Source organism: Drosophila grimshawi, unplaced genomic scaffold, assembly GCF_018153295.1.
Source record: "Drosophila grimshawi isolate 15287-2541.00 unplaced genomic scaffold, ASM1815329v1 contig_59, whole genome shotgun sequence".
Taxonomy (NCBI): domain Eukaryota; kingdom Metazoa; phylum Arthropoda; class Insecta; order Diptera; family Drosophilidae; genus Drosophila; species Drosophila grimshawi.
In genome coordinates this window covers 581,349-598,270 of record NW_025063406.1, presented here as the reverse complement: position 1 = coordinate 598,270, position 16,922 = coordinate 581,349, and the positions used below count along the sequence as shown (strand labels likewise).

The window sequence follows — 16,922 nt, the reverse complement described above, 5'->3', positions numbered from 1 at the left end:
TTAAAAGAGTGTGACTGAAAGTATTAGATTGTTTAAAAAAAATTCATATAAATTAAAATAATATTTTAAATTTAAATGAAGGGAAGTTTATCTTCACGGCGACAATAAACTAAGAAAGTATCTCTCAGAATATAGTTTAGTTAAAGCTATGAATACATTTCTTCCCGTTTCAGGTTTGTTATTATGATTCGAATTCCTGAGGATGATTTCTCCGAGGACAATAAGGCATCTTCCCAATTAGAAATGAATCATCAAAAAGACACGTCTGGAAAATCGCATTACCATATTCCAATATCTCCGGAATATTGTCCAGAAACGGTTAAGAATATGTGCTTTCAAAAAGATGCAATTCCTAATAATACATCATATGCGTCCCATATTGTAAAGTCTAGTTCGCCAGCTTCAAGCGCAGAAGAATCGGCTTTTAATCCAGAGTTTAGAAATCAAATACAAGTAACTCAAGGTCAACACAATTATACAATGACCCCCAGCGGTGATATTAACTTTTACAGTTTTCACGATTTGATTTCTGATCCCGAAAAAACAATTTTGTCAGATGCTGAAAAGTTGCTCAGATCGAAAGAGAGTGATATGTACAGCAATGAATATAATCACATACATGATGTATTTGCCATTCGCAAATATTATCATCCTCTTTTTGCTCATGGGATATGTCGCTGGCCTGGTTGTGAAATGGATTTAGAAGATATTGCCTCGTTTGTGAAGTAAGTGATTAGTGTAGAGTAAGTGATTGAAAATTAGAAGTAAATATATATATTTGTTTTGCTTTATTCGAAATCAATTCTTATCAAAATAATGAAAGAAGATAATTAAGATAAGTTTAATAATAGTTATACAGCATTTCAAAAAATATCAAATATGTCCAACAAAGAGAAGAGAAAAACAAAAGCACTCCATACTAATTTCTTTTATTACAATTTCTCGGTGTCTTATGTTGTTTTTATCTTTTTGAAAATATTTAACTACTGAATTTTATATTAATCTGTTTATTTATTTCGTGTATATTAAATATGGGTATAGGCGGTATCAGATTTATAAATTATTGTAACTCATATGCGCATATCTAAATCGAACACTCACTTTTCGAATTATGAATGCGAAGACATTTATGTGAATATTATTTTTCTTGTATTTATAGAGAATGTGTTTAATTTATATATTTTTATCTCTTTGGTAGGCATCTTAATTCGGAGCATGCATTAGATGACCGATCGACAGCCCAAGCTCGGGTACAAATGCAAGTTGTTTCTCAATTGGAATCACACCTGCAGAAAGAGCGAGATCGCTTGCAAGCTATGATGCATCACTTGTACTTATCAAAGCAGCTATTATCACCATCGAAAGCGGATCGGAAGGTATTTTTTCACGTCTTAACAATCCTTAATATAAACTGTAATTAATGAATTAATTAATTATGAACCGCATGAATAAAGATTCATTCTAACTTTTATGTGCGCAGACAAAAATATGCATCTACTCCTTGTCGATAGTCGGCTTGAATCGATTCCTTTCCTTATATTCGTGTTAAAATTTGGGCGTTGTGGGACTGAGGACCGCAGCAAATAGATCACTCAATTTAGAGAGCTATTTATTCGCTCAAGTTCGCTCACGCTCAGATGCGAGATTTTTATGATTGTTCGCTTCGTGTTTGTGTCGACGTAATTGAGCTACTGCTGGAGATTAATTTTTTCTACACTAATGCTTTTCGGTAGTTTTGATATCAAAATGTCCGTCCGAATTCAACCAAATCTAAATAAGCTCAAATTAATTTCTTGTCAAATTAATTCTTGTAATACTATCTTATGTATGTTATATTCAATAGATATCTAGCGGTCGACGTGCAAATAAAAACAAGCAAATTGGTATTTCTCGTATCGATATTGCTCGTCTAGTCTGGTATACTTAAGAATATAAAGAAAAATTGTATGGGATCGGAGATTTCAAAATTTTAAGATTATATGTTTACAACTTCATTATACCATATTAACCCATTTTATATTTGTGCATTTATTACATTTTCACCCGCAATTTTCTTACATTAATTACATATTTTATTTGTAGGATGCTCCTGGAAATGATATGAATTTCTGCAGTGCAACAACTCCAATCCTAATAAATAATGTATCTCGATCTCTATATCGGTCACATTCTCCAAGCTCTGTAAATCTTCCAATTGTTAACTCTGGTAGTTTGTCGTCGATGAAAAAAAGGAACCATGACAAAAATACTTTTTCAGTAACTGGCGGTAAGTCATAGACTAAAGTATGTTAAAGGCATAAAATTCATTTTTAAATTTTAAACTTCAACGTATAATTATGTTCGAAATGCCAAGTCATCAACTCAAATATATCTAACGCAAAAAAAAAAATAAATAAATATAGAAAAACAAGTAGGAGATTGAATGCCGGATGTCAGCGAATGCGGAATACCATTTTAATTCAAATGACAATGATGGAGCTGCAGTGGGTGGAAATGGCTCGACAAAAACTGAAAAAGACGACCCACCCAGCAGCCACATAATGTTAGAGCTAATTTTACCAAAAATGACTAGCAATCGCTTCCCGTGATTATTATCAAATTTTTCGCCAACTGCGTGTTCGCCTCCTCAAGCCGCGACAACCCATGTCTCCCACAGTTTAAGATTTAAAGTCACCTAATTTAATAGGTGGATTAATAAAAGCTTATTCAGCGACCGAGCCAAAAAAGAAATGCTTATAGCCAAATTTTGTGATCCTTAAAAAAAAATTGCCAAATCACATATCAAGCGAATGTAAAAATTTCCTGCCTCACAGATTTCCGTCCCCACACTGCGAAAAGCCAATTTCTTCCACAATCTTAAAGTTTTTGTCATCACATTTTATTAAGTGGAAGGTGCGCTCCGACTTGACTTAGACAGCTACCGAGGTCGGTCTTCTCGTCTTTCTCTTCCGACAAACCTGTGGGACTTCTTGGATAGTTGGACCCTTCGCGTCCGTATCCAGATCCTTATTCTTTCTGTATCCAATTTGTAATTCTCTGTCGGTGGTACCTGAGTCTCCGCGGATCTATGCCGCGAGTTGTTCGCTTTGGATTCTCCGGCGTTCCTTCGTTAAGATGAAAAGTGGCGATCACTTATCTTGGTGACTTCTGAGGAAGACGTTAAATATAATAAATAGTCGTGTTAGATCATCGATAACTGGTCCATAAGATCTGAAATGGGTTATACTCCGGAAGTAATTTGAACAGACTTTGAGACAAAACCACTTAAATAAACTTAAATAAATAAATAAAATGAAGTTTATGTATAAAAAGAGAGTGAGGCACGGAGTCAAAGGCATTTCTGAAGTCTGTGTAAATAACATCAGTTGGCTTTATGTTTTGAAAAACCTGAATTACAAAAGAAATTAATTCATATAAATTACTTGTAGTAGATCTATAATTCATGAATGTTAAAGAACATAACTCCACGTACAGCTCAAATAGTACACCAGGAACGTCTTACCACAAATCCAGGAACGCCATCCAGCCCCGGCGAAATTACTCTTATTGGCTTCAAGATCCTCAAATAATGAACTCTCAGTAACTTCTCTGCCTGTATAACGTCCTCCAAACGTCGGGCCATTCTTGTAATTAATTCCCATTAAAATAACTATTTTGAATTCTTTTGATGAAATCATATGGGCTAAGGTCTGGTGACTGGTGTTCTAGAGTGCTATTAGCTTCTGCAATGGTCAATAAGCCTTTCTTGAACCAAATATGGAAATATTCCTTGGAAATAAGATAGATATATTTAGATAACGGACAATTTTTGTTTCACACATAATATAAGAATATTTCACACATTTTCCTGCGGCAAAAATAAGAATCTATTATATTATAAATTATTATTATCTATTCTTACAAATTACTTATTATTTTTTAGGTCTTCCGTACATGCTAGAAAGAGCAGGACTTGATGTACAGCATGGTAATGTATTGAATTAATGTATCTTGATCCATTTGATATGCTATTAACTTTAATAAAAATAATTATCCATAGCTAGTCGTACTTATTTCAAGCACATTTGTTTTCCAAATGTGCTATTTTGTGTAAACATTATTCTTTTTTAATTAAAACAATCAAATTGATTTTTCGCTTAATCATTTTTTTTTTTTGCAAAACGGGTGTGTGTCATATCAATGTAAGGTCGTGAAACTTTGATATTTTCCGGTCGGTCCTATATTCTCTCTGTGACATATTTGTTAGATAGTGGCTTCGCAGGGTCGCGAATCTTTTCCTGGCAAGAGCAGGACAGAAGCAGAAGAAGTGTTCTGGAGATTCTAGATCCTCTTCGTCTCTATAGCTTCTGTTGGCATGAATACCATCTAGCCAGTGGCTGGTTAGAGCACGGATTTTTGCGGAGCAGTTTGTGCGATTTAAATTACACAGTTTTCTTTTTCGCCCATATTATGCTAATAACACGCTGCTTACCTTACTTTAGATCTGTTTAGGCAATTAAGTACTTCCGCCTGAATAACACTACTGTGTTCCAGGAGACAGAAACAGAGTAGACGCCTTCGTCAACGCGATTTTCAAGCATTAAGCCATCTGTGTAGATGATTACAGTTGCCGGTGGTCCGGGCATATCGTGAATCCGTTCCTTCCTTTGGGGGAAGTATGTACGAAAGAGTGTTTTTAGTTGTACTACTGGCACACAGTAGCCACTAGAATAGATGCATGGCCTTTATTCTGAGTAGTCCAGACTAAGGATTATCTCAGTCTTATGGCCGTAAGTGTTGCCGGACATGGAATGTCTAGGGTGGCGTCTAATGTCTCATTTAGTGTGGTGTAAAGAGCCCTGATATGCAAAGCTCAGTCATGCGCTGAACCTTTTTAAGCCGTTTCTGAGTGGTTTGCCTTTTTAGACAAGGTCATAATATGACATATAAGAGAATGGGATGATTGATAAGTATAGCAATCGGACAATGTTTGGGGACATACCCCATTTGAGTCCAATGGACTTCCTGCAAGTATATAAGGTGACTGATTCCTTCTTTACGTGCAGCTGTATATTGAGCTTCCAGTCTACTTTTCTCTTTGAAAATTTCCCAGTTCGCCTTCTTCTCATTCAAGAAATGGACCGGTCTTGGCAGGCTTAGTGAAAGCTTAAATTCTAAATACCTGTGATCATAGAAAGAGTGTTCATCAGAAACATATAAGGGTGGAGTTATATCTGATGACTAATGGTATGTGAGATAATGGCTAATAATAAAAGTGAGATAATTTCCCGTAATGCATTAGATTAGTATTAAGAATGAAGGTTAAAAGTGAATCACCCCTCACCACACTGGGAGTTGGGTCACAGTTGACATCACAGCCTATGACTAGATCAATTTTGCACTTCTCGCATTCCGCAACGAGTGATCTTATATTCTCGTCTGGTAGGTGTCCTGAATGCTGTCGAGGGCCATAATTACGGAGAGCCCGATACGGCTCTGGGTGTTTCTACGGTGGTGTCGCTGTTACTGAAATTATGGAGAGGTGTTTCAAGATAATGCAGTTTCTTATTTTAACTTCAAATGTAGTTCTTAAGAGCTTGTAATTTTTGCTTCATAGTCTGCAAACCATGGCTTCCCACCGGCCGCTGCATGCAACTTGTATACCTTTAGGGTGACTGAGTTGAATCCGAAGTTGAACTCACTCTTCGCAGCCTCAATCGGCACCACTGATTCTTTATTTAGAATCACCATCACGTGATTCATCAACCCCTTTTGTGGCCTCTTCTCTATAGTCTTGCGTGGGAAGGGCTGGATGCATCGCTAGTATCTGGTCCGTCTATTGTAGCGAAGCCGGATTTGACCCTTTACCAAGAACATGACTATGAGACCGGTACAGATCTTAGCTAGCATCAAAACCTTTCGGACCACTATGATGATATTACCTGTCGGTACCCTCGTTCAGTTAAGTTGAGGAATTTTTGGGGAACCAAATTTATATTGACGAATACTGAAAATATTTCGATGTGAGACACATTTCTTTGTAAAATAAAAGACCACTCCTTCATTATTATTATTTATTCTATTCAATATGCTAAATCTCTCTTTAATTTTACAGAAATACAACGCAATAGAGAGTTCTACAAAAACGCAGACGTTCGTCCGCCATTTACATATGCTTCTCTAATAAGACAAGTAGGTATAAAAAAATGTCGTTAATTTATTTGGGCAGACGACGTTATTTATTGCATTCGAATTGTAGAAACATATTATTACACTAAGGTGGTCCTAAATATGATGGGATCCCACTTAAATGAGGAGAAAACAACACCGACGTAATAATAAAAAAATTCGATGTGAATAAGTTATTTTAATGATTATCTTCCTAACTACACATTATAGATTAATTTTATCCATTTTATGCTTATACCCAATTCTTTTAACTTCATTCAAGGCTATCATTGACTCACCAGATAAGCAGTTGACTCTGAACGAAATATATAACTGGTTTCAGAGTACATTTTGTTACTTCCGGAGAAATGCAGCAACTTGGAAGGTATTTATTAATCAAATATGTATATGTGTATGTGTTGATAAGTAAATATAATAAGAATTACCCTCTGAACAGTAAGAGGTGCATTAAACAATCAGAGTTTATCAAGTTTATCATGAATTAAATATCCGCATAACCAAAGAAGAAATATCACGAAAAGATAGCACAAGATTTCAGATTAGAGTCAGTTACTCATATAAAATTTTAACAAACAATTTTAAAATCTGGCCAACCATCCTATTGGAGCGATTTAATATTTCGATTTAGTATTTCGAAAGAAATAGTTTTTTGCAAGAATACTGGGGCCTAATTAAAAAGGAAAGAATGAAAACTGCATACCATTTTGCGGATTATATTGAAAGCAATGGGTTTTTCCATTGAAATATTATTTATTTACTTACTTATAAATTGATTATTAAATTACTTAATAAATGGAGCTCCCATAAGACTGACAGATGTCGATATGATGACATAGAAACAACACAGTAATGTTTTACCATATTTTCTCGATATTTAAAGCGATAAATCATTTACATAATTAATTAATGAGACCTATTAAACTAGTTTGCATTAATAAGTACGGTAAAATAATTGTAAAAAAAAATACAAAATAGATTAAAAATCATTTCAAATTCACGTCTGCTGTTGTGTCAAATGAAAATTACAAATACTATGAAACCGGTAGATCAATACCGTACCTTTCCAAAAAAAAATAAATATTTTCCGCTCTCGCAAATTGGAGCTCGTCTGAATAATTAAATTTAGATGTTGCAAGGAGAATATATGAAAGGAATGTTTTTCTTGTCGTGTTCTGTTGGTGTGTGACGTCCTGAAATTGGCGTCTCCGATCCTATTAAGTATGTATATGTATGGAATCCGCCGGATTGTATCACTATATCACAAAGTTCCCATAGAAACTTTCAGTCGAAAACTGGGTTCTTGTACGAATTCTTTTGGTTTTCCAATTTAGTTAAACTCATTAGTTTCGTGACAACGTGAAACATATTGTAAGCATTTGACTGCTACACTATTTAACTTCGGCGTGCCCAACATATCTGTTATTATTATTTTTTGTATACTTTTTTAATTTTATTCCTTAACCATTTAAAAATGGGTAAGCAGCGTATAATAAAGTTGTGCAAGTGTGTATAACCGGCAGATGGAAGAAAAAGTACGACCCCCTGAAGTATATATATTCTTGATCAGCTTCTCTGTCCGCCCGGCAACCCGCCTCTTCGTCCGGTCGGTCGGCTGTCCATCCGTTGTCCTTTTTGTGCGTCCGTGCATGCGCTAATGCATCCATCTGTCCGTGCGTTCTTCCGTCCATCTTTTCTTCCTTTTGTCTGTGCATCAATATCCTGCAAACTATACTAGGTAGAGCTCTAATCTGCGGAAGCTATAGATTTTTGTGGGCGGTAGTGATTCAAGATTTTAAATTGAGATATCGATTTACAGTCTGATGATCATAAAAGTGACTTGTTTTCATAATGCGTAGTCTCTATCTCAAAAAATGTGAAAGATACAGGCATTCTCGATTTTTAGAGGACATATAGATGGAACAAATTAAAAAGAATAAAACATATGTATTGCAATTTCCCATATTTTTTCCATATGATAAATTGTCAAGGAGTCTGGAATCGATCTCCTTTCTTTCCGACCACCTATATCTTACAATGAGTGAATTTGGTCATCTTTAGCAGATCGTCCACCCAATCTGAACGGCCAAGTTCTTGGGGTAGTAACGCTGTATTTGGGCTTACTTACTTCGGTCAGTAATTAAACCGAGGAGACACTCATCTGCTGTTCCTGCAATCGGTCGTTGCTCTGCTAGTAGCCGTAGTGCAGCTCTTGACGCCAGTATTTCCTCTGCTGATGCTAGTGGTTCCCCTTTTGTTATTGATTGTCTGTAATTCGACGAAGTTCTCTGGATGGGTGATTCGGCTGCAGTCCCAAGTTCCGTATGTTCTGGGCTTACTTAGGACTGTACAGGACTTACACAACACGAGTCTTCGTTTGGCTCAATAGATTTTATTGGATAGGATCGTGTTCTTCTGCTCGTGTCTCAGTAGTTTGTGCTGTGCGTAGTCAATTACAGCTTTGAAATCCGGTCAAGAAATTAGGTTTAGCAGTCCTCATCCCGCAGAGGACGTGCAAGCCGTTTATAGAATCCGTGAACACAGTTAGCAGGATAATCATCGGCACGAGGATTTGTGCAATTTTATCGTTTGGCTTTTGTGCTATCTGTTCGCTTAAGACACTTTGGTTCGCTCCTGATGATGACACAACATTTTCGTTTAACAACGCTGATACTCCACTGTCCATGGCGTCCACAATCCCATCAGATGGGCTGCGCGATTCATCGCGAGTTATAGATAAGATATATATTCCCTTTTTCCGTAAACTCTCTCTAACAGCTTGATGTCTGTTATTTAACCTTGTTGGTAGTAACTGTTTTGTAACCTTTCTATGTAAAGTTGCTTGGCGCTGCTCTTTGATTGCGTTGATTACTGCTTTTAAATTTATCCGAGATTGGAACTGCTAATCAGCGACGTTCCTGATTAATTCGTTTCCGTGCGCGTAAGACCTAATATAAATGGCCGAAGTAGCAGAAAGGCAAGTTCATGTTTGTTGATGGGTGCACTAATTCGCAAACGGATTCTGAGTGAGTTTGATGTCCAATATTTTCCCATCTTAGCGAAATCTATCACGTTCTGCGGTAGGATGGAAATTAATTTCGCATTGAAAGGCATATATACGACAAATCTACATCCCAAATTTGATAACTCTTGCTTTTAAATTGTGTAAAACGTATAGGTCTTATGAACTTGCATTCTCAAACCTATAGACTTTTTGGACGTGCTCATACCATTTTTTGATCGTTCTTTGAAGGAATTTTTACCTGTAAAATACATTTATAATTTTGCGGTTCTACAAACTATTCCCAATTTTTAGAGTGGTTTTAAAACTAATATTTTTATGTCAATTATATCAAGGTATTTCGACTTGTTATCGATTTTTTGTCACCAGTGCCCGTGGCGGCCTCACCTTAAAACATTTTCTGATGCAAACATGAAGTATATATTTCAGCGTTCAAGCCTCTTACTTCAATGGCGTCTAATAAAGATCATACGGATGGAGATACGGATAGTATAACGCTCTTTTCACAAACTAACTCTTTTTATGGAGTATATACATTTAATATTAGATATTCTCTAGACTCAAAATGGGGGTTATTAAGTTCCTCACATCGAAATGGCTGTGGACTAGTGTAGTACAAGGGGTGAAAGGTACATCTTTTTATTTGCCACATTCATTTGCACAGCTTTATTATACACGTATTACTAAATGGAAAAGGTTAGACAAATTGGAAGTATATGTCGATATCAATGCAAATTGATCTGAATCCACTCAGCATCATTCAGTACTGACATTATTTTCAGTAAGAAAACTCAGTCACTAATTAGAATGCAGTGTCCTTTTTGGATACACATAGTGAATCGTGCATCAACATGCTTGAATAATAAGAACTTTGATATTGGCTGTAAGAGACTACGATAATTTTAAAAATTAGAACAAACAGTACGTTAAAAATGAATTATTAATTAAAAACTGACAAAATGCATACCTCTAGAATGCAGTTCGCCACAATCTGTCCCTGCATAAGTGCTTCATGCGCGTTGAGAATGTAAAAGGAGCGGTCTGGACAGTAGATGAAATAGAGTTCTACAAAAGGCGACCGCAACGCACAGCTGCTGCTGCTAATAATTTAGCAAGTGTGAAAACTTCGATGGATAATAATTTTTATATAGCTCTAAACTTTGGGTATGTGGGAAACTACCCATCAATGTTTTTGTTTCCATTCTTTCGAATTACTACAAACTATTTGGAAACTGTAGTTTTACCTCTTTTCTCTTGTTCATTCAGTTTTCAAATAAGCTGTCTTGCAATTTTGCTATCAGATTTGCTTGCCCTATTTATTTGAATTTTTCTACTGCTCATTCTCTAGCAAATAAGTATTACTTAAGTGATTTTGATTAGTTAATCTAGTTAACGGGTCAAATAATTTCATTTTATAAAATAGTATTTAATAAAAATATTTAGAAATATGTTATTATAGCCTGTGCCCATTAAAAATGTATAATAGAATTGCTGGAAGACTATACCATAAAGTGTATATCTTCTTGATCAGTACTATCAGAATCGATATAGCCGTGTCAGTCTGTCTGTCTGTTCGTCCGTCCATCTGTTCGTCTGTCCGTCTGAATGAACCATCGGATCTCGGACTCTACAAAAACCGTCTTAGAAATCTCCTTTTGCACTTCTTTACGATAGTCGCGTCAGGTCCACTCCTGCACCTAAAATCCGCGAAAACAAGTGTAGGCTATGAATTCGAAAGTTTTTTAGCAGGTTATATTTTTTTATTGAATGGAAAGTTGTTGTTGTGCCGAAACAAAACTTGAACAATTAATTAAGAAGTGTCGTGAAAAGATAATATTTTATTGATCATTGTTATTGTCATCTTTGTAACGCATTGAAAAGACGCTTTCGACCTAATAATGTATATATATTCTTGATCAGCATCACTATCGTAGTGGATATAGTCATGTCCGTCTGTCTATCGGTCCGTCCATTTGTCTCTCCGTCCTTCCATCTGGTCCGTCCGCCACTCTGTCCGTCCGTCTGTCTGTGTCAATGCGAAATAGTCCTTCAGTTTTATAATTATATTGATTAAATTTCTAAAATCGGAGCAGCCCGGATTTTATCATATAAAAAACGTCCGGTCGAAAGAAGAATGTTTTCCCCCTCTAAGATATCCGAAATAAACTCACTAAAAATATTATTACCACCCATATTTGGACAAAAGACATCAGCATCGGACTACTACATCAAGAAATACTTAACAATCGGCCGTTCTTCACCATTAAATCAGGATCAACAACAGAGTCGAAATAGCCATGCTCGTCTGTCTATCCGTTTATCTGTCTGCTTGACCGTCCGTTTGTCTGTCCGGTCTCAGATACTAAAAACGTATAGACTTTAAAATTGGCAAATTAAACATTAATAGAATATAATTAAAATCTAAGTTCATGTTAGGGTTCATAATAGTGCACTAGAGCATTGCGTATTTTACTCTCAGATACCAATCTCAAAGTACGCATAACAAAGAGCAAAAGCACACAACCATTCTCAGCCTGCTGTGGACTTTCATGGCCACTATGATTTCGAAGTCCTGAATCGACGAGTGCGCTTTCCCCAAGTCTTCCTCAGTCAAAAAAGAGCACACAAGTATGGCGTATCTGCGGAGGAAACCACAATGTATATGTGTCCAGTCAAAAAGGAGTTAAAAGAACGGATTCGCCAATGTACCGAATACATTTATAGCCTCTCAACTCTTACCCAGAATTACAATCAGGAGCGTCTTTTTCGACTGGAAACAACTTTTTCATTTTTATGGGCCACACTTATTAACGTAATGTTTCTATCTGAGACGCATTGAATTAAAATTGCCATCTAGTTAGAGATGGCATTGGACACCAATATCTGAACAGGTTTGCAACAAATCGCTGTAAGCATTTAATTTGGAAGCGCTATTTTTATCTATGCAGTCGTCAACGGCCCGCCTAGTTTAGCTTTACAGAGAGATAACTGGACTTCAACACACCGCTGGAAGACTACAAGAGAAGGCTATAAAGCAAAAGCACTGGAGCTGTCGGCTTTCAACCCAAAATGGAAAGCACTTGCATAATTCAATCATCAAACATAATAACAAACTAATAGTTTGTGAACAAATTCACTGACCATCATCTTCTTCATCATCTCTGCAGCACAGAACAATATAAATTAAATACAACAGAAACATTTGTATTTTCATATGTGGTTCACTGTTTTTAGTTTAATGACAGGTGTGAGAAACCTATGATGGGAACTTTTGCTGCTTAACAACTTCATCAATATTTTTAGATGAAAGGAAAAAGTCAAAACCAGGAAAAAAACATGTACAGTTGTTGTAAATTTGAGAACACATTATAATTCCAACGCAGCAAGAGAATTATCGTATCAAAGTGCCTGGAGATCAACATCTTACGACGCCCAATAGTTAGACATATTTGCAACCCTCTTGGTGAACAGTAGCAATATAACATATTTGAATCCATTTTTGTGTATCTGTTCGTCAGCTCTTCTGTCCGTGAGTCTTTTTCTGGTCAAACTAGACTCTCGACATAATAGTGTGTCTTTATTTATATTTTTGTGGAGAGTGTTATAATTTGGGAGAAGCAAATCTTTCATACGCTTATTAGTCCGTCTGTCTGTTTCTATGCTATCCCTATCCGTCTGTTATAGTACTTATGTAAATATAAATCGCTCAGATCAGACTACCACAATAATAAAAAGCAGAGGGATTGAGTTTTTGTTAAATTATTACTTCATTAAAAATGATAAAGAATATACTCTTGACTTAATGCAAACTGGATCTGAGTGGATTGACAACTTGGGATAAACTTAATCTTCAACGCCAATTGTGAATGGATGTCGTTCAAAGATCGTCATTTTGTTGTGACATATTTTTTCATTAAGTTCGAAAAATACAAATATAAATTATCCATTAAATACTTTTATTCTTTGTGGCGACGATCTCAAACTCTATTTTTGGATTCTCAGTGATTATTTCTTTTCAAAAAAGTTATGATAATAATAGCATTCTTCGCTGCATGTGGTTAGGAAAACCATCCATTTGGTCGGTGTAATCCGCATCTTTTTTTTCTTTAGAAACTTCAGGCCATTCTCTGCAGAAGCAAATGCTTCCGACTCCCTGCAAAAATTTATTAAATTTTTATACAAAATCGCATAATTAAAATATATTTCAAGAAATTATTTTGACGTCAAAGCCAATTTTTCCCCATACTACAATAAAACTACAATATTATCCTAAAGTATATTCTACATAAATTATTGAATCCATATTGCCAAGTCCGTCTGTCTGCTTCTAATTATTTAAGGAATTTAGTTTTTAAGCTTTTCAGACATATTTTTAGCGATTATGTTAAAGTTGTTTTTTTTTGCATATAATTAAATAATGTAAAATAATATAAATTAAAAATTGATTATCTCTTAATACGTACATTTTCCATTCAATTTGTCCGTTCATTCTTCAGTCTGGGTGTCTGTTTTTGGTCGAACTAGCCGCCTTACATACAATTATTTTTTCTACCTTTGCGTAAAGTATTTAAATTTTACTGGGAAGTATCTGACGCATGGGAAGATATACATATCTTCAATATCATAAATGTCCGTCGCTCTCCTGTCTGTTTATATATGAACCAGTCAGCTTGAAAGCCGCAGAACATATCGACTGGATTGCCGTATTATAATTTTAAGTCCTTATGTTTAAATTTATACAAAATGTCCTTCTGTTTCTCTGTTTGAAATACAGATTCGATACTCTTGCTAAGTCAGTCCACCTGATTCTAGTCGATATAGTCTCTAGAAATATAAAAGCTACTTTCTTATTTATTCATAGGTATAATATATATAATATTCACATTTTGTAGTAAAGTATGTGACGCATAAGAGGAGATATCTCCTACCCTTTATATTCGACTTATTTAGAGTTGTGTCTGTTTATCCTTTTTTATATTATACTATATCCTTAAATATAGAACTTTTCCCGAAAACAGTCAGGCAATGCAATCAAATTCTTCTACTTCAGCACTTTTTTTACATAGAGCTAGAGAGGGCTAGCTTTAAGTTATCGCACCTTTAAGTTATCGGAACTTGCTTTTAAAAAGGTTTCACTCCTTAATCTCAAGTGAAACAATTTTATAATGTTTCAGAAAAGAACGTTCATAATATAATCCTTTAGAAGCGTTAGCTATTGAAGCCTAAGAATTCGTCTGGTATTAGTCAAACCATACTTCTGATTACCCATTAAATATAGCAAGATAATTGCCTAATTACTTAGAAGGTACTCATCCCCACCGTTGTAATTTGTGATGTATCCTCATTTAGGTTAATAAATTTATAAAAACAATTCACCTGCAAGATGTTCAATAAAAAGTTCCTTGAAGATGACCAAGTATTTATTTTACTAACCGATTGATCCTAAACATAATTATAATTCTTCACATTTGCAAGAAATAAATGACCCTTCGCTGGCATATTTAAGTGACAACGAATTGTTAGCAATGATCTATGCGGAAAGGAAAAAGCTAGCCCAATAGCTCCGATCAAGAATAAAAATTATATATATATTTCCTTGAGTGTGTTACCCACTTTACGATAAACGTACAGCACCCTCTGCAAGAACTTTAGAACACATACATATATCACACGAACACTCGGTTAAAAATCGAGATAATGTCCTTAATGGCCTTAGAGTTTTACAATATATGAGATCTTATCAGAGAAATATAGATAACTAAATTTTTCTGTTCATATTAGAGTCTTATAATTTAAAGTTATATTTTTAAATAAAACAAAAAACTATTTGCCTTTTGTAATTTAAATTTTAAAAAAATCAAAAAAATATTTTCGTAAATAATTGAGTCAGTGAGTCCGTTGACAGTTTGTAAGATAAAAATCAAAACCAGACCCTTGATATAAGTACGATCTTCAGGATAGGATAAGATAATGTTGTTCACAGCAAGAAGATCATGTAGATTGATCGTAAGACCTACGACCATAGGTGTTTCTTTATAGCCCCTACTAAAGCAATTATTGCAAAACTTGATAAATAAATGGCCAAACACAGATGGCCTCTTCAACATTGGCCCTTTAAAGAAAAAACAACAGAAGCCTCCACCTTCTCCATACCAGAAGATTTTATCACTTCCGAATGTAATTCATTTAAACATTTCAAGACCCTTAAGGTAGTTTATTTTCAAAGCAAATACTCAAAACATTATATAACAAGAAATAAATTTTATTCCATAATTTATGAAATGTATTTTATATTCTATTTTACAACTTTTCAAATAATTGCTTTCCTGGCATCTAAATAATTTTTTTGGAACACTAACTATTATGTATTACATGAAATAATTGATAATACCGTAGAATGCTATTCGAACGAATTTATCTTTACATAAATGTTTTGTACGTTACGAAGATGACTTTGGGTCTTTTTGGATGGTTGATGATAATGAGTTCATAAAAAGACGTCATTTATCCCGTGGTCGTCCTCGCAAATATGAACCTTCTTCATCACCCATTTCAAATAACTCGGAATGCGCTATTCCCACTAACAAAGAATCTTGTGATAACTGCTATCAGTCTTGTAATAACCTAGTCAGTGATCCCGAACACAAAATAGAAATCACTGACACAGTCGAAATAAGTACGAAAAATAATTCAAGCTTCTTTAATGGAAGCCGATGCAAAAAGGATACAAAAATCACAGATGAGAGCTTGTATGTTAGCGACTGCTTAGGCAGAAGTTCCAAAGCTATTGCAAATTCGGAGGCACTAGTTTCGGCAACTAACGACTTTATCAGTATCGAAGATGGCGTAGCCACAATGTTTGAAAACAATCTGAATAATTTTTACCGTTAGCCGCGATATAAATATATCCACACACTTATATGCATTGCTATTTATTCATTGCGGAAAATATGTTAATTAATTAATTCTTTGAGTTTAAGGCTCAAACTAATGGACAGTTAGGATTCGGCACATTTTTGATTCAGCGTATTAAGAAATGCAGAGATACATATTAGTGAAATGTAAGACTTAATTAATAAAATTTGTATAACTTCTGATGCAGGTATTAATGCATGATAAACGAAGAATCGAACTATAATATTTATTTAATAGTATATGTATTAAGTTATGAATATGATGCTTACTGGGAAGTAAATTTAAGTAAATACATTGATAAAAACAAGAAAAACTAGGTATTTTGTCACAAGTTCTAACTTCTGAGACTATACGATGTAGTGGACCGATCTGACTGACTTATGTACTGTCTATACCATAAGTCCAAAAATATCAATCAGAAAGACAGACAGACATGGCTGTGTAGACTTGTCTACAAAAACCACAACTCTTTCAGCTTGTTAAAGTATTTATAACTTGCACAGACAAATTTCTGTCCATATATTTAATTAGACTTTAATCGAACGGCTCGGAAACAATAGTAAACATTTTTTTTGATATAAATATTTAAACAGACTTGAAAATATTAATTGGCACAACTTTTATCTGTCGCTTGACGAGCTAAAGCAAACGATAATTTCTTCGCCTAAAACTGAAAGCACTGTTAACAGTCGCATTTCACCAATTCCAGATCCAAGGAATTATATATGAAATAAATTAATTAAAAAACTATAATTCAAGAAAGAAGTGCGGCTTAATAGTTACACACGTAAGTATGCTAAATTGAGTAAGTATGGAGAAA

General features: G+C 34.8%; 1 protein-coding gene across 1 annotated transcript in view; it reads left to right on the top strand.

Moving 5' to 3' along the window:
* Nucleotides 1-16,922, top strand: part of LOC6564384 (forkhead box protein P1) — a 41,069-nt gene that overhangs the window by 16,513 nt on the left and 7,634 nt on the right. The window contains exons 2-7 of the mRNA XM_032737461.2: nt 174-725; nt 1,199-1,376; nt 2,083-2,266; nt 3,923-3,967; nt 6,095-6,171; nt 6,431-6,532. Coding sequence (XP_032593352.2) covers nt 174-725; nt 1,199-1,376; nt 2,083-2,266; nt 3,923-3,967; nt 6,095-6,171; nt 6,431-6,532 — 1,138 coding nt within the window. The remainder of the gene's footprint in view (nt 1-173; nt 726-1,198; nt 1,377-2,082; nt 2,267-3,922; nt 3,968-6,094; nt 6,172-6,430; nt 6,533-16,922) is intronic.